Source organism: Mycteria americana, chromosome 6 (assembly GCF_035582795.1).
Source record: "Mycteria americana isolate JAX WOST 10 ecotype Jacksonville Zoo and Gardens chromosome 6, USCA_MyAme_1.0, whole genome shotgun sequence".
In the NCBI taxonomy this organism is placed as follows: Eukaryota; Metazoa; Chordata; class Aves; order Ciconiiformes; family Ciconiidae; genus Mycteria; species Mycteria americana.
In genome coordinates this window covers 69,465,623-69,482,863 of record NC_134370.1, presented here as the reverse complement: position 1 = coordinate 69,482,863, position 17,241 = coordinate 69,465,623, and the positions used below count along the sequence as shown (strand labels likewise).

The following is a 17,241-nucleotide window of genomic DNA, read 5'->3' as shown; positions in this document are numbered from 1 at the left end:
ACCTGGAATGTGTTAATTCTGTCTCCAAAGCCTAAAAATGGCTCATCCTTCCTTTTTTTAGAGAGGGCTGTCTAGAAAATGCCAGCACCGAGTGCCCTTGGAGTCAGGTGAATGGGGAGCTGGAGATCTGATTTTGCTGCCTGATGGTGTTTCTGGTTTGGAAAGGCATTTGAGCTGCTTGGAGGAAGCGTTCTGGGAAAGTATGAGGCTTGTTATAGTAACCCAGTTGCGTCTTGGAGTGGGTAATGTGCTTATTTTCTGCAGTGGACTGGTCTGGAGAAATGACCAAAAATATTCAATTCCTAACCTGCAAGAATTCTCAATAAAAGTGATGCGAGGGCTGGGGTCACCCTTTTGACGCCGCTGGTCTGGAGGGTGGGTTTGAAGCTGCCGTGGAAGCAAGCAGCGGGGAGGAGCTGGTGGGACTCGTGCTGTGATGATTTTGAGCCTTAACCAGGTTTCAGGTCAAATTTGTATTTCCCTTTCCTGAAATTTTTGAATCCCCTCAAAGCTTACGCTAAGAGAGGCTGTTACATTGCTTTCCTTTAAGAAAAAAACCCCACATTTTGGTCTCGGTGTAAAAATTCACATCCCTTTCCTTAACCTACCCTGAAGCACGTTCAGCAAAACCACCCAGCCCTGCAGGAGCTGGCTGGGTGATGCTGCCAGGGCACCGTCCCCACCTGGAGTCACAGAATTGTAGCGGTTGGAAAAGACCTTTAAGATCATCGAGTCCAACCGTGAACCTAACACTGCCCAGCCCACCACTACACCATGTCCCTGAGCACCTCATCCAAACGTCCTTTAAATACCTCCAGGGATGGGGACTCCACCACTGCCCTGGGCAGCCTGGTCCAGCGCTGGACAACCCTTTCGGTGAAGAAAAATTTCCTAATATCCAGTCTAAACCTCCCCTGGCGCAACTTGAGGCCATTTCCTCTCGTCCCATCACTTGTTACCTGGGAGAAGAGACCGACCCCACCTCTCTACACCCTCCTTTCAGGCCGTTGTAGAGAGCGATGAGGTCTCCCCTCAGCCTCCTTTTCTCCAGGCTGAACAACCCCAGTTCCTCAGCCGCTCCCCATCAGCCTTGTGCTCCAGACCCTTCCCCAGCTCCGTTGCCCTTCTCTGGACACGCAATCACAGATGGGCACAGTCCATCAGCTCCTTTTTTTTTTTCCTCCCACCCTGTCTGCATTAACACAATTCCCCCCTTGGCAGGGCCTGTGAAGCACGAAGCTGCGCGGGTGCAAGCGATTCCCCTTGTTTAATTCCCCAGGGGAATGCGGGGGGCTTGAGAGGATGGTGCACGGGCGAGCGATGGTGCACGGGCGAGGGATGGTGCACGGGCGACGCGTGCAGCACCCTTCTCCTGGATGTGCCTCCCCTTCTCACACAACGGGGAGGAAAGCAGGTTTGCAAAGCCTTTTTTTTCTTCCTCCTTCGCAAAAGATTTTGTGCCCAGAGTTACTTTTACTGGTGCATATTTTCCCCTCCTGGAGCTTCAGCGGCATATTAATCAAGCTCACCTCTGATGTTGCGATTTTTATGGACTGCCAACTGCACGCAGCCAGTTTGGCATCTTCTCTAACAAACCGCGGTTTAAATGGCTTTACCATTTGTATTTAGGGCTTAGCTGCGTGTGTCACTTTGGTAGAATTAAACTGGAGAAAAAAAAAAAATCAAACCCAACCAGAATTCATATTGCACAGCGATTGCCTCCAGAGAGGGAAGAACTGCTGCATGCGGGCAAACGGAGGTAGCAGAACCCTGCAGCTGTGAATAGCCCTGCTGTGGGGCAGGAGATAAAATAATATTCATAATAGGTAGTTCAGAATAGTTCAAACCAAAGAGGGTTTGGGGTGTTTTTTTTTTTTCTGCAATGGAAAATTTCCAGGGGAAAGAATCTGTTTTGACTGGTGAGGTATTTAATGTCTTTCTTTGGTTTGAGAGGGGGTTAAGTGCTTGGGATGCAAGGGCTTTCCCAGGGCCTCTCTGGGGTGACGCACTGGGGATGCGCAGGGATCCGGCCAACCCTGGGCACCTGAGCCTTCCTTATAGGGCGGAAAAAACCCCCAACCACACGATTTTGTGTGTGTGCTGTATGGGGGGAAGAGATGTGAGCAGGACGAGCTGTGGTACCTGGGAACTCGTCTAGACAGCGTGTGCCGCGGGTCAGGCGGGGAATTCGGACCGCAGCTACTCAGCACAAGCTCTGCCCCAGGGGATTCATCCTAATAACTCATTATCCAGGAGGGGTGGATGTTTGTTCATTCAAAGTAAGAAATAAACAGGGAGAGACTAAATAAATAGAGAAAAATAATGCTAGCTAAGTAAACAAAGAAGTTCCTCGGTAGCAAACACTTCTCTTACGGTTAGCGGTCTATAAATACGGCATTGGGAAAGCTGCTTGAATCGTGAAGTCACCGCGGCGGTGCCAGACACCTGGGGAGCCTCGGATCCGGGTCCAGGGCCGGGCTGGGAGAGGAGTGACCTTAAATACAGGGGGACCCCATCCCCGCAGCGGCTTCCTTGCAGCCCCGCGGTCCCCCCCGGCGAGGCTGCGGCTCTCCCAGCTCCCTGCCCTTGCTGTCGGGTCCTGGGGCTCCGACGGCCCTTTTAGAGGGGTTTTAGCACGCTTCAGAAAGCGGCTTTCAGAGTGTAAAGTCATCTGTTCGGAGGTGGATGTTTATAGCTGGGCGCCGATTGCCAAGACGGCAAGAAACACCCGGTAAGGAACATCTCAGCTATTGGATTTTGTATATATTTTTGCAAAAATATCGTTGGCCAGGGCTTTGCCGCCTACCTCAGCCCAGCACCCCCGAGCCCCTGCGAGCCCCGGTCCAGCTACAAAAGCGTTTGGCCCCAGCACGAGCTTGGTGGCATGGAAGAAGAGGAGAGCAGCGTTTTGGCAAGGGCTAATGAATATGGCTTATGCTAATTGAGTTCTGGGAGCTAAGGGCCAAAGTTCTTCCAAACACAGCAGGGGTGCCAAGTCTCTGCTTTCCGGAGGTTAATTTTCTTTCCTCTTTTATTTAAAAAAAAATTTTAAAATAAAAAGCCAATGGGTCTCTGTGGCACCACTCCACCGGAGGAGTTTCTCTTGGGTTACCGTATATTTTATTCCCTGACGTTGCTTCTGGAGTTGGGTGCCGCTCGTGGCTGCCTCCCCCTTAGTTTCCCCAGAGAAGGGGGTGGATGGGGGTCTCCGGGTCTCAGTGCTGCCGTAGGCTGGGCCTGCCTGGGAGGGCGAGCGCAGGCAGAGGGACCCTGCACCCGTGCAGGATGCTGAGGGCAGGAACCCCAAGCTGCTCCGGCAAGGAGGCAGATGTTGAACATCCGTCTTGTAGCCTAACTCGGGATATTCCTGCTCCCACGGGCAACACCCTCCTGGCTCAGCACCTTTCCCTCCTTTCCCAGGCTCCGGTCTCCCTCCCCTCCCCTGGACCTGGCTGTACTCGGGGTGATCCCAGCTGGGACATTGCCCTTGCCCTCGGGGTAGGGTGAGCGACAGGGAGACCCTGGGGCACAGAAATAGTCCTGGAGCATCCCAAAGTGGGAAACCACCGATCACTCCCCCCGGGTGCTGTGCTGGCAGGGCAGGGGAGGCTCTGCCCTTCCTAGTCTTGTGCTCTGTAGAGACGAAACATCTCCTGGCTTCGCATGAAGCCGATAATCTCCGGGAGAGGCTGGCTTTCTGTTTACATCAGGTTTTGTTTTGGACAACCAACTCTCCAGAGCTCTGAGCTCAGCGGGCTGCGTGTCGGCCAGGCATGACTGCACCACGTGCTCTGCTGGCCCGCGCTCGCCCTCGGCAGACGGCTTTGAGCTGCTCCCCGTCACCCAGGGGTGACAAATCTGCTCACGCTGCACCCACCCAGGGGTCTGAGCATGGCGAGACCCCCAGGGAGCTGCCGGCGGTCCGGCTTCGTGCTGCCTTGTCCCTTCCTGCCATGCCAGAGCTGCTTGCGGGTGTAATCCTGACCCCCGGACCCAGGTCCTGAGCAGCGTTTGGTGCTCCTGAGCTGGGGGATCTGTGTAACCTGAGCATCCGACCTGCACCCATCCTTCCCCTGAAAATGTGGGAGAAGCACCCCTGGGATCACTGGCCGCAGCCTGGACCCTCTGCAGCACCATCCCCCCGGAGCAGCTCGCGATTAAATCCCCGCAAGGCATCGTCAGCCCTTCCTCCGTTTATATTAGTGAATTAGGGATTTTGTTTTCATTCCTGGCCTCTGTTTACATTCCTTGTATCCTAGCTTAATTCCTCCAAAACTCCAGAAGCAATAGCATCCAATACATGACACCCTCCGAAAGGTCAGGCACAAGGAGGCATCTGCCGCAGGGAAAGGCTGAAGTTTGGAAAAAATGACCACACGTGGGAAAACCTACAGTGAACTGCTGGGATGCCTTCAAAATGTAGGGGAGGAAGGTCAGGCAGTGTATGCAGGGTTCGTGTAGGGTTTGGAGGCGTCGGGGTGAGAGCTTCAGCTGGGACTCGGGCGCACGGATGGAAGTTGAAGTTAGTTACTTGTAGGCTTCTCCATTTAAGCGGTGCATGAAGGCTTGCCTGGTTCAGCCATGCAGCTCGGGGTCATCCTCACGCAAGCCGCAAGGGCACGGTCAGTGCAGTATTCTCCTTATCTGGATTTTATAAGAAGCCCATCCAAGGATGTTCATTTGGAGAAGACACGAGATCTTCCCTTTGGGAATGGCTCAGGAATGGCTTGTGTAATTCCCTGACCAGATCTGCAGCCAGATGAACTTGCTGCTTGGGTTGAAACCGTCCCTGCCTGCTCTCTCCTTGCTTTTCACCGGCTCGTGCTGGCATTTGCAGAAAATGCTGATGGCTGGGAAGGTAAAAATCTTGCCTGGGGCTCAGGTGCAGAGTGCAGCTCCCAGGTTTTGCTTCTGCTGAAGGGCCGGGGTGGTTTAAGCCCAGTGGTGTTCGGCTGCAGGGCACGGATGATCTCCAAGGTGCACAAGCCTTAGTTTGCACCTTGACGCTTTTCTTGGAAACTGTCAGGCTTGCAGAGAAAATATGAGGTTTTTTTGGTCACAAACTTCTGACATCTGAGCCACAAGTAGGAACTTTTTTCCGGAACCAGACTTTTTCAGGGTCGGAAGCTTGAGGGCTGCCCTTCCCCACCAAAAGCTCTCGCTTTGCTCTGTTTTCAGGAGAAAACTGTTTTATTTCTCACTTTCTCCACTAATTTATTCCTGGCTGCCGGAGGGCCCCGCGGGCTCGATGCTGCTCTCATCAGGATGGCTTTGCAGCACAGTGGGACGCACAATTAACCAGCGGGATGGATCCTGCAAGCACCTGCAAAGCCCAGCATCCTGGCTCTGAGCACCCCCTTACCTCCCCATCCGCCAGCAAAACCCAACATAAAGAAAACCATCCCACGGGCTCGCTGAGAGCCAGGCAGAGCTCGCAGCAAATCTTTTCCTACCGCCCTTCCAAGCGCCTGCGTGGGGACTGGCTGTTTGTTTGCAGCAGCACCGGTCTCTATTGGAGATGTCAGCCCCACGAGGAAGCCGTGCCGCCAGCCCGTCCTCGTCCCCCACGACGCTCACGCATGAAACCGCTCCCCTTGCTGCGGCGTTCATCGCGGTCAGAAGCTGGGAGATGGGGGGGAAAAAGTGAAAAATAAAAATATAACCCTCCTTCAGCTGCCTGAGTTTGTGATTCGCCCCGTGGCAGCGTGCGGGGATCCCCTCGGCTGCCCCTGGCTCCGCGCTGCTGCAGGCAGAGATCTTTTGGAAAGCGCTGCCTGGGCTGGATGAAACAGCACTGGAACTGGAGCAGGATCCAAAAACGAAGTGGGAAGGCAGCTCTTAATATGCACCTAGTTTTTTTTCTTTTTACAAGATTAATATCATATGATGAATACAGGAAAAGTATCTTGTGTAGGGTTTTTAGACGTTAAGGAGCCCTGCTGCTGAGTTTTCTGCTGGATGTCATGGGATGTCCCCAGAACAACTTTTTGCAAGGGGTTGAAATACTATTATTTCCTTGGTTTTTGTTTTCCCATCCATCGCTTCCACCCACAGCTGTTTACATTTTGGAAGTATTACATCAATATTAACACAGCATAACTCTTCTTCTTTGAACTCTTGGCGTTTCTCACTCGTGCAAAGAGGCTCGGTCGCATTATAGATGTCCGAGGGCGAGCGCTGGTCACTTGGCAGAGGAGGGGTCTGCAGAGCGATGCAGCCACGCGAGTGACCGTATAGTTTACCCCAGTTTTGCAGAAGATCAGTCGAGTAAGACCCCGTCCCCCCGCTATCCCAATCGGGTCCAATTTAGACTAACGAGAAACCCCCAGGGATTTGCAAGCTGCTTGCAGACAACCAGCAAAGAGAGACGAAGCAGAAGGGCTCTGACGGACGTCGCTCATGAAACCAAAGCAGCTCCTGGGATTTCTCCTTCTGCTTTGCTGCACAAGAACCGCGGTCGGTGCAGAGAAACCTCTCGTGGCCAGTCCTTTAGCAGGAGTGGAAAAGCGGATCCCTGTAAATCCAACTTTCTGCTGGTTTCCAGGTTGGGGATTTGGAGGCAGGAGGCAGCTGCTGCCGCTCAGTTTTCCGTGGAGTTCTTTAACTTCTGAAATGCTGTGCTTGAGACCCCACTTGCTCTGTTTGGGGAGGGAGAGAGAACACGAGGCCCAGGACCCTTCCTCTGCTGTTATTTTTCCCGTCTTTCCTCCATAACCCTTCAAGCCGGCTGGTACCAGCGATCTGCTTCCAAACAACCTCTCTGAAAACCGAACCAAGATGTGAATGTCAAGATGCAAATGTCAAGATTCCGCCATCCCTGGAGGGATTTAAAGGACGTTTGGCTGAGGTGCTCAGGGACATGGTGTAGTGGTGGGCTTGGCAGTGTTAGGTTTATGGTTGGACTCGATGACCTTAAAGGTCTTTTCCAACCTAAACGATTCTGTGATTATGTAGGCCTTTTGTAATTTTTTTTTTTTTTTCTCCATGAAAAATTGGCTTGGCTTCCAACTGCATGGGAGAGTTTAGTTCCCAGAGAGGGATTTCCCCTCACATGCCTCGTCTGCGGCCCCAGGCTGGGAGCGGGAGCAGCGAGGCTGCGACTTCTGCTCAGAGCATCCACTTCTCAGGGATCCCTCCCTCTGTGCTCTGCTTACTCTGTGTTTTAAATCTCATCTGTGCTTCCTGCCCAAGCTTTTTAATATTTCCTTTTATTCCCTAAAAACTCCTTTTTAAATTTCACCAAGCCAGAAATGCATTTTATTCCCTTCATCTGTTGCTGTCCCCTGAAATTCTGCTTTTTCCTCCAGAGTTATATAGGGGAAAACCAGCTGGGAGACGTAGTTAAGAACTGAAAATATCTGTCAAGCAGCGTTTTGCTGGTGGAACGAGCACTGTGCAAACAAGCTAAAGAGCATCCGCATCTCTGCGCCGTTTTGGATCCTACTGCTGCTTTGATCTCCGTTCCAGACATGTGTCCTCTCCCTCCTGCAGACCCCAAACGTATATTTTCAGGAGGGAAGAGGGGAGAATGAAAAGAAACTGGATCTCCCAGACACTCTGTTTCATCCAAGAGTGTCTCGAGCAGAGCTTATCTCCTTCCAGCAGACCCCAAACTGTCTGACAGACACTCGGTAGACAGAGACGTTGGCGTTTGGACCCGTCTCAAAAGATCTTTGCTCTCGGCTGGGTGGGAAGAGGGACAAAAACCCCATCAAGGACCTTTGCTTGCCCTTCTGCTTCGAGGGGAGGAGAGCTGGCAGCGCAGCGCTGGCTGCAGCAGGCCGACTGCTCTGGCTCTGCTTTTCTCCCGGCTGCGAGGTCAGTCCCACCGAGCTTGATCGCTGCAGGTAGCAACTGCACGTGAAGATGCTCCTGTTGGCAAACAGGGCTTGGGCTGGAGGGCAAGGAGGGAAGGACCTTCAGGATCACATCTACTGTCTGAAAACAAACCAAAGACTGGATTCATCTTTTCCGCTTGGAAAAAGTGGAAGCGAGGCAGCGGCTGGTTCTACCTCCCCAGCGGAGCCGCCCCAGCTGGGCTGCACGGTCTGGTTCGTGGGCGCTCGGGGCTGCGTCCCAGCCCCAAAGCCTCACTATGGTCAGAGCTGAGCTCCTGCTGGAGCTGCCTCCTGGGTGCCTCCTCCAAAGGGTGTCCCCGGCCCGGGGAGGAAGAGGATGGAGGGAGAAAATCCCACCCCGGGGACGCTGCTGTGCTTCGGGTGTTTTGGGCTGCTTAGTATAGCCCAGAGGTGACGGGGTCCTAAATGACAGCGGTGGGGGGACACTGGGGATACTGGTCCAAGAGCTGGGGGGACACTGGGGATACTGGCCCAAGAGCTGTGCGCAGCAAGAGCACCCCATTGTGCCCGAGGACAGCCCTGGCAGAGGGGAAGAAAACGCTCATCAGCAGTTTTCCTCCTGCTCCTTTGCTGTTTGCTTCCCAGCCGGACTCTCCTGGGTGCCCGTGCCAGCGGAGACGTGCTCGTGCCTGGGTGGGTGCTGGGGAAACAAAATGGTGCGACCGGGTGCCCCAGCACCGCGTGGTGCCCGGCGGCATCGCAGCAGCCTCCTCGGTGCTGTGGGCACCGGCTCTGCTCTCCTCCATCCTGGGGATGGCATCTAAGCAGAGGTGGCACCCAGCTGGAGGTGGCACCTGAGCGGAGGTAGCACCCACGAGTAGCTGGCATCTGAGCGGAGGTAGTGCCCAAGCAGAGGTGGCACCTGAGCAGAGCTGGTGGCTGAGCGGTGGTAGCTCCTGAGCAGAGGTGGCACCCAGCAGAGGTGGCACCCCACAACCATCAGTGACCCCGTGCAGACCTTCCGTCTCCAAGCACCCATCGGGGCGAGGAGACCCGGGGGGACCCCGGCAGGGTGCCGTGGGGAGAAGACCAGGGTGCTGCCATGGGGTTGAAGTTCCCAGCCCGCACGGCCCTGCTGGGAAGCTGATCCCTAAAGGGTGCCGCGGCCGCGTGAAGGCTGTCCCCTCTCCCGTCCTCTCCTGCTGTACCTCCTACAAGTTTCGCTCGTCCCTCCCACTCCCTCCCAATGCTCGCCTTCTGTCAGGGAGCCGGGAAAGGCTGGGGATAAGGAAAGGGTTCTGCGAGCGAGGCTACCAGTCTGGCTGGCTGCCTCCCGCGGATGCTCGGGGCCGGGGAGCAGGGCAGCCGGCGCTCCCATGGACCTCCCCAGCGGGATGCTCCTCGCCTGCTCCCTCTGCCTCCTGCCCGGTAAGCGCTTGCTCCCCCTCCTGCACCCACCCCAATTCCCCAGGCAAGGGGACAGCAGCCGGGAATAACTTCTGCTTCTTTAGGAAAGGTGCTGGAGGAAGCCCAAGGTTAATAAGGCTGTTGGAAAAGTCTTCCCGGGAGCAGGAGGGAGGGAGCGAGGCGGGCGCCTTCAAGGCGGGCGAAGGGGAGTTGAAAGGGATGGAGGGCTTTGATGGGCTCCCAGGAATAAGCAGGGCGGGCGGGCAGCACAGCGTCCTCCCGGCCCCCCTCCTCGGCTGGGCTGCAGTTGGAGCAGGATTAGTTAGTGTTGTTCTGAAGCATCCGATAGCGGGGGGGAAGAAAAGCCCCCCCAGAATAAAGCCAGACCCTTTTACCTAGAGTTAACTTTCGTGATCCACAGGTGGTTTGTCCCGTTGCACGTGAAGGGGCTGCGCAAAGGAAAATTGCTTGGGGTTAAGTAAGTTAAGAGAGATTTTAGGCAAGTGTTTTGTTTCAGGAGGTGAGCCTACGGCTTCCCCCGTACGGCTCAGGGCGTGCGGGACGAGCCCTGCCAGGAGCTGGGGTGCGAAGGGGGGTTCTGCTGCTTGCTAGCCCCTCGCCGGTGTGCTCAGGCTCGCTTCTTGCAGAAGGAGGCTCCCCGGCAGCGGTCATTTTTGCTGCAATTACATCTGGCATCCTCCCGCACGCAGCCCAGGCTCAGAGCAGCCAGGCTGCGACCGCTCGGTGCTGCAAAGGGGAAAAAGAGCTTTACCCCGCTACCCTGCCACCGGCTCACGCCTCCCCGCCAGCCTGCAGCGCTTCTGCCACTGCAAACGTTTCTAAACATCCTGATGGAAAAACACGCCAGGGTGCTTTTTTTACTTCTTTTATTTTTTTTCCCCCCCCCCCTTTCTAATTGCACTGTGGCTTGATCCTTTAAAGCAAGCCGCAGCGGAGCTGCCTTTCTTTGCTTAATAGGGAACATGTGTCTGCGCCTTGCATGGCGGCAGCGAGCGTGGCGGGGCGCGGGGCTGCCTGCGTGGAGCTGCCGGGGCCGATTGCGCCGGCACGGAGACGACGGCACATCCCCGGCCGTGCTTACGTGGGCAACCGAGCCCGTGGGGTGAACTCCCCTTAAAGAGATGCTGCTCGTAGATATATGACGGTTATTGCAGAGCGTAGTCAGGGGATGCGGCAAGTCGGCGTCTCTGCCTTGGGCTGAACAGAAATCCTCCACGCAGGGGTTCCTGCCCACGGGGGTTCCTGCCCACAGGGGTTTCTGCCCACGGGGGTTTCTGCCTGTGCCTGGAGCGGCCGGCGATGGCAGCGCTGCTGCAGCGAACATGAGCCCTGTGCCGGTGGGAAGGGTTAATTCTTCCAGTGCTCTGTGGTGGTCTCCGGACCAGGATGGGATGCGTCGTGGCTACCGGTCGATATATTTTGCTGAGGACTAACGCTGGCGTTTTGCCATCTGGACTGAAAGCAAGTCTGTGCGATGCGCAGGACCCCCGAGGGCCCTGGGCTGAGCTGAGGGTGTTGGGCTTGGAGGTGCGTCCTTGGGAACGGTCCCATCGCTGAGCGGGCAGCGGTGCCTGTCCCGGTGCGTGCCCTCTCGTGCAAACCGGGCTCTGGCCATGCTTTGCCCGAGGCGAACCCCCCCTCCCCGCTCTCTCCAGCAGCCCCAGGGAAACCCCGGGGAAACTCTGTCCCCGCTCTTGCATCGTCCCACGGGCTGGGAGTCCCCGGAGGCACCGTGGCATCTCCAGCGCTTGCTTGGTTATTACTTGTCACCAGCAATAGAGCCGAGGGAGGAGGCAGGCGATGCCCGTGCCTGGCAGCCCGTCCCCTTCCGGCTGGCACCTTGCAGGGCCAGCGACCCCCCCACAGTGCCGTGCCTCTGTGCACAGCCCGTCTTGGGGACAACCCAAGGTGTCCCTAAACTTCGGATCAGGCCAGCTCCTCTTCCTCGAGGCTTGGGTGGAAGCAGGGCACAGGTTTGGGCCGAAAGCGGGAGAGCCCGGCCAAGGGGTGCCGAGCCACGGCTTGTTGAAATAAACGCCTTCGGTGGCTGCGGATCGCCCGGTTGCTCGCTGATACTGTGCGCTGACAGGGAAGCCGTGACTTCCAGAAGGATCCCGGGAGGATGTGCTGAGATGCGATAACCTCCCCTGTGTCAGACCATCCGTTTTCCTTCGCTGGTTTGGTTTTCCAAGGAAGGCAGTCAGCTCCTTCCCTCCCTAAAGGGTCACCAAATGGTAAAACCGTCGTGCTTGCTCCATGGGGCACGTTTGGGATTGTCCAGGTGGGTTCCCAAGGGATGCTCCAGTCCGGGCTTTGATGGTGGGTACTTAATTTTGGGTGGCTGCATAGCCCCAACAGTGGGGCTGAGTGGGACCCCACCTCCCCGCGTACCAGTTGTCCATCCACCGGCCAAGGTTTGGCCAGGGAAGGTCCGTTAAAGAAGCCCCCTGAGGCACAGGGGGCTCTGGGAAGCCGACCCCCCCCATGGCCCCCACAACCCATCGCTTCCCTGGCGTCTCCCTGGGAAAGGGGCGGTCAGAGACCTGCTGCTGTTTATTCCTGATGCCGTTTGCGTTATCGCTAATGAATGTGCCGCAAATGATTAATCAACACGTTCCCTAGGGCTGCAAAACATGGCCATCAAACAGCTCCTCCCTGACTTTTTGGGGGGCCAGGCAGCTGGAATTATGGAAGCACAAGGTACTTGTGTAGCTAACGCCCTGGGGCTGTTTGTCAGAGATTTTGTGGGTAACCAGGAATGTTACAACACACGAGCCGGCGATGACTGATCCTCTGTTCATCCTCAGTATTCCCTGGCTCTCCATCCACCGCTGCAGCAGCCACCAAACCCTGGGTTGTTTCCTAATAGCTGATGACAAACGCTGGCTTTGAGATAGCGACCTGGAGAGGAATTTCGTGCTTTCAGCATCCCACTCGGCAAAGAGCGCTCGATAGGAATTAAAGCTAGAGGGAAGCACAGGGAGAGGTGGCCCACCCTGCTCCTTCTCGGGCCTGCTAGTTTTTACCCAAATACCCTACATAAGCTTAAACATTTTCTAGTTAAGCCCAATATTTCAATCCTAAGAAAAGAAAATGTAATGTGTTTGGCAGATGGGTTGCAGAGGAGCATCCGATGCCACCAAAGCCCATGTGGTGGTGGGGATGGGATCAAAGGAGAAAGCCCAGCGCTGGGTGGCCAGCGGCATCCCCAGGGATGCTGAGGATGCAGGGGTTGCAGCGGCGATGCCGGTCCACGGACCCGCTGCCCCATCGCAGAGGTCACCTCTCCTGTACGGGCTTGAGCGATGAGAGAGGAAGCAGGAGCGAGAATAGCGAGGCGGGTTTCAAAGTGCCAGATCAAGCTGCTTGACCCTGGCACGCTCCAGGTTTTTGGCAGATGTGAGCTTTCCCCCCGCCACGTGCTCCCAGGCTCCTCCAGCGAGCAGCGAGCTTGTCCCTGCAAGAAAGCCTGGCGTGGCACGTGCTCTTCTCGTGTCCCATTCGTACCCTTTTCCTAGGTCACCTGTAGTGCCCCCAGATCCCATATCTCCTCCCGTGCTGCTCCTGCGGACCCGCAGCAGCCCGGCAGCAGGCAAGCTGCCTTTGACCTGGGGAATTCGGCAGAAGAGCCCATGCGGGTCCGGACGTAGGTTCCCATGGGCTGGATTCAGCCGCAGCCTTTGAGATGCTTCTCCCCACCGTGTCGCTGCCCCGTGTCGGCTCGGCCTCTCTCCAGAAACTCTGTCCCAAGCTGTGAAAGTGCTGGAGGCCAGCGAAACAGGCTGGGTTTGCACGACGCGGTCCAAAAAATTGACTGCGTTTTCCTCGCGGTCAAAATAAAAATAAGGAAAATCTTCCGGCGGCTCCACACCTCCTTAAATCGTAAAGGTTTGGAGCAAAGGCGGCGAGCTAAAGCCCCAAACCTCTCACGGCAGCAGAAGCAGCCTTGGGGCGTCACAGCAAGCGCCGCTGGGCTGCGTTCCGGCACCTTGCCAGAGTCCCTTTGCCAGCGGTGAATCCCGTTGCCTGCCCGAAGGATGCGGGCAGGAGGCACGGGCAGAGGTATGGGCAGGAGGACAGTGCTGGGGCCCCGAGAGCATCTCCCTCCTGAAGGTTTCCCTTACAGGGAGGACTTATTTTTATTCTTTTTGGCAGAAAAGGTGGCTTTTATTCCCAGTATTGTTTCCCAAGTGTGTTTTGGTTTTTTTCTCTTTTCAATATTTGATGTGACAAGAATCAAAAGTTTGGACTCGACAGAAGCTCCAGTTTGGAAAGGAGGTATTTGAGGCTTCCTGCCTTGGCTGCATCGCAAGCAAAACATGTGGCTTTTGGTCACTTATTTATGACAGTGATGTCACTCCTGACAAGAAAAGGAGACTCGGTTCTTTGGGTTGCTAAATCTCCTTGACAACCTCTCAAAAAGCTCCCGTTAGTTTAAGCCAGTTTAAATATTCTCCGATCTTTTTTTTTTTTTTTTTTTGCTTTCTGCCTCGAATGCACCCACATCTATTGGCTTTCTGAAATTCCTCTCCTCTGCCATCCATTGCCTGGAAACTTTCTTCCAGATCATTTTGCTTTTCCAGCCCCGTCGCCTCCCCCGCTCCCCGCTACCTGCCGCGAGTGGAGGCTCCGGCACGGTGAGCGGCACGAAGCCCCTTGCAGCACTTCTCCCTGCTCCCCCCAGTTCAGAGACCTTTGCCGTTAATGAAGCGTTCCTGCTATTTATTTGGGGTTCTGTGTTGCTTTTCATGACCGGCCTGGCTGCCTTTTGCAGGAGGCTACAGCAGCACGACGGGGCCCTAAAGCAAGGAGCCAGGGGATGGGGGTCCCCCACCTGTCCCAGTGTTCCTGCTCCCCCAAAACCTCTGCTTGGGGCTCTGCAGTGCAAAAGCAGAGAAACTCTGCTGAAGGCAAAAAATGAGAAGAAAACCCATCGCATCCTTTCTGACATTTGCTCTGCACCCGAGTGATGAAGATGTCTCTGCATTATCTGGAATTGAACCTTGCTTGAAACACAAAACCCCCTCCCCAAAAGACCCTCCTCTTCCAGCCAGGTCCAGGGTGTCACCCCGCTTGCTGGTGGCAGCAAAGTGACACCCCAGGGTGCTCCCAGCTCCCCAAAACCTCCCCCCTCCCCTTGCCCGTCACTCCTCTCAAAGGCCAGTCCTGGCCTCCGTTTCTCCACTGGGTAATGGTTAACTCAGAGGAGGTTTTAATTTGTTTTGTAATGTTAAATAAGGTCAATCTACCACAAAATATGCTGGCTCTCATTCCCCCTCCCCCATTTCCTTTCCCCCCCCTGCTTTTTAGAATTTCTTTTTGTAGGATTTTAAAGCTCCTTACCTCAGCTCTCCTTGGCGAGACGCTGAGCTTCTCTGCTTACAGAGCCAAGGTTGCAGATTTGTTCCTATGACTGCAAAAAAATCAGGTTTATCCCTAACGTTCCTACCTATAAAAACACTTTCCAACCTGAATTTTTCTGCCTGGGAAGCGGCATCCCCAACCTCTCCTGTTGACAACCCCTTTATACCCCTATAAATACCAAAAGTGATCCTTCTGCTGCTTTTAAAGCCGTCCTTACTAGGAACGCCAGGATCTTTTATTTGCAACCGCAGCTACTTTCTGCCCAACGGCGAACGAAGAGCTGGGATATGCTGGCTAGCAGTATCCTTCCCTGCAGCGCTGTCTCCCATGCGGTCGCTCCTTGCTGGGACCTGGGCCATGCCCCTCTATGCTTAAGCAAACCTGTGGGGAAAAGAATATCGTAAATTAAAAACACCTCCCTCTAGAAGCCGTGCAGCATTTGTACCCGTGGAGGGTTTGAACGTGATGCTGGCCTGAGCCAAAGTGTATGCGTCTCTGGAAAAGGATATGCACTAGGATATTGTGGGCTGATACCTGCTGGCTACGGGACATGGGACAGGGGACACGGGACATGGGACACGGGACATTTTGCGTTTTGCATTTTGCAGCCACCAGTAATAGAGGCAACGCAGTGCCAGAGCCCCTCGGCACAGACAGTGCTCGTCCCCCCTGCCCGGGGTGGTCTTTGCCCCCAGCCAATTTCTCCATCAAATGCACCCAGGGCACAATTTGGGGCAGGTCCTGCACCCATGGATGGGTGAAGGGGCATCTCCAGCAGCCCCAAAACACCCCAGTCCTGGGGAGACTCACTTGACTCCCCTGTCTGCACACCCTGCTGCTGGCGCCGGCTCCCGGCAGAGGGACGAGCTGCCAGACCGATCCCCTAAGATTTGCTCCCTGGCAAGTAAATTGCTCTTGAAGGTTGACCCAGGTGGGCTGTGAGCACCAGGCTCCTCGGAGGTGGGATGCCGTGGCCAGGGATCCTGCTCCCGCTGTCCTGCGGGAAGGGGCATCCCCCAGAGCAGCCTTGGGGAGCAGACTAAGCCCAAAAATCGCCCTGTCCGGGTCTGAGCATCCGTCCTCGGGGACATCCGCTTCCAGAGCCACCTCCCCCTAGCAAAGCTGCTCGTGGCACCAGCTTTTGCTCGCACAGGAAAAGTGAATCCCAGGATTGGCTCTTTGGTACTGCAAAACCCTCGGGGACAGCAGGAGGTGGCCCACGGGGACAGCCAGGCTGGGCGATGGGCTCCAGACCGGGCACATCTGGCATGGCCACACATTTTCTATGTACCCCCAGCCCGTGGTCCCTGCTGGGGTGTGTGGGGACATGGCGGTGGCCATCTCCACCACGAGCAGCTGCTGCTCCACAGCTGGAGGAGCAAAGTGTTGCAGAGCAGCATCGCCCATCACAGGGGGCTTGAGGAGATGTCGGAGGGGAGGAGGGTGCTCTCCTCTCCCCTCCCCACGCCTATCCTGGCAGCCCTGGCTTCAGCTGATTCACTTTTACAGCAGCCTAGAGGAAAAATACTTTTTTATTTATCATAAAGGAGAAACACGCTTTTGCTTTGGTAGCAGTGGTGGGCACCAGTTCAGCTGCCCCAAGGAGAACGTTGGTGCCTGCCGGGGTGAAGCCCCTTTGCAGGTGGGCTGGGGCAGGGGGCTGCCCTCCAGGGCCTGTACAGCTGTGGCCACTAAACCCTAAATGAACCCACTTAAAGCTGTAGCCCGGGGGCTGGCTACTCCCTGGGGGCTCCGTGCTGGAGAGAGGAGTGCTGAGTGGCTGCAGGTGAGGTGGGGCTGGTGTGCTTTGGAGCTTGCAGCCTCCTCTCCATCACGGCTGGCTGTGGGAATGCTGTGCCACAGAGCTGCTGTGATGGGGTAAAACCACCCCCGTTTCACGTAGGACCCTCCTGGGGCATATTATACAATTTGGGGGAACAGCATTCCCAGGATGGTTGAGGTTGGAGGCATCTCTGGAGGTCATCTAGTCCAACCCCTGCTCAAGCAGGGCCACCTGGAGCAGGTTGTCCAGGGCTGCGTCCAGTTGCAGTTTGAATACCCCATGGGTGGAGACTCCCCAGCCTCTTGGGGTGACCCGTTCAGCCTCTGACCACAACAAAAAAGTGTTTTCTTCTACCATCTCAACACCTTGGCTGATGGGATCCTTCTTTTCTCTCCCCAGGGTTCAGTGACACCTTCAACATTGACACCAAGAGGCCCAAAATCATAGCTGGCTCTAAGGAAGCGTATTTCGGCTATACGGTGCAGCAGCATGACATCGGGGGGAAGAAATGGTAAGTGAGCTTTGCGCTGGGCTCTGAAGAGGAGGGGATCTAAAGCAACCTACCCAAAATGCTGAATATCTCCTCCTGCTCCGTCCGACCGCTGGTTTGGGGTGGGCAGTGCTGCGGCTCCGAGGGAAACTGAGGTTTGCTTTTGGTGATGCTGGTGCCAATCCAACCTGGGCAAAGTAGAGAATAGAAACCCTCTTCCTTTCAAAAAGAGGAGATTTTGGGGGGGATACCAGTATATTTTGTATTTGATAGGTGTATGTGTACGGAGGGTGCTATGCTCTGGCTCCTGCCCGGCTGCCTCTCGGTGGCAGGTGCCGTGCATGGGGCTTTGCTCCAGGCAAGTTCACGGTTCCCCC

The 17,241-nt window shown here is 55.6% G+C and overlaps 1 protein-coding gene across 3 annotated transcripts in view; it reads left to right on the top strand.

Moving 5' to 3' along the window:
* The first annotated feature begins 9,049 nt into the window (after positions 1-9,049).
* ITGA11 (integrin subunit alpha 11) overlaps positions 9,050-17,241 on the top strand; it is a 52,592-nt gene continuing 44,400 nt past the window's right edge. For all 3 annotated transcript variants that reach the window (XM_075506418.1, XM_075506417.1, XM_075506416.1), the window contains exons 1-2: positions 9,050-9,227; positions 16,774-16,885. In XM_075506418.1, the coding sequence (XP_075362533.1) occupies positions 9,176-9,227; positions 16,774-16,885 (164 nt within the window). In that variant the 5' untranslated portion in view covers positions 9,050-9,175. The remainder of the gene's footprint in view (positions 9,228-16,773; positions 16,886-17,241) is intronic.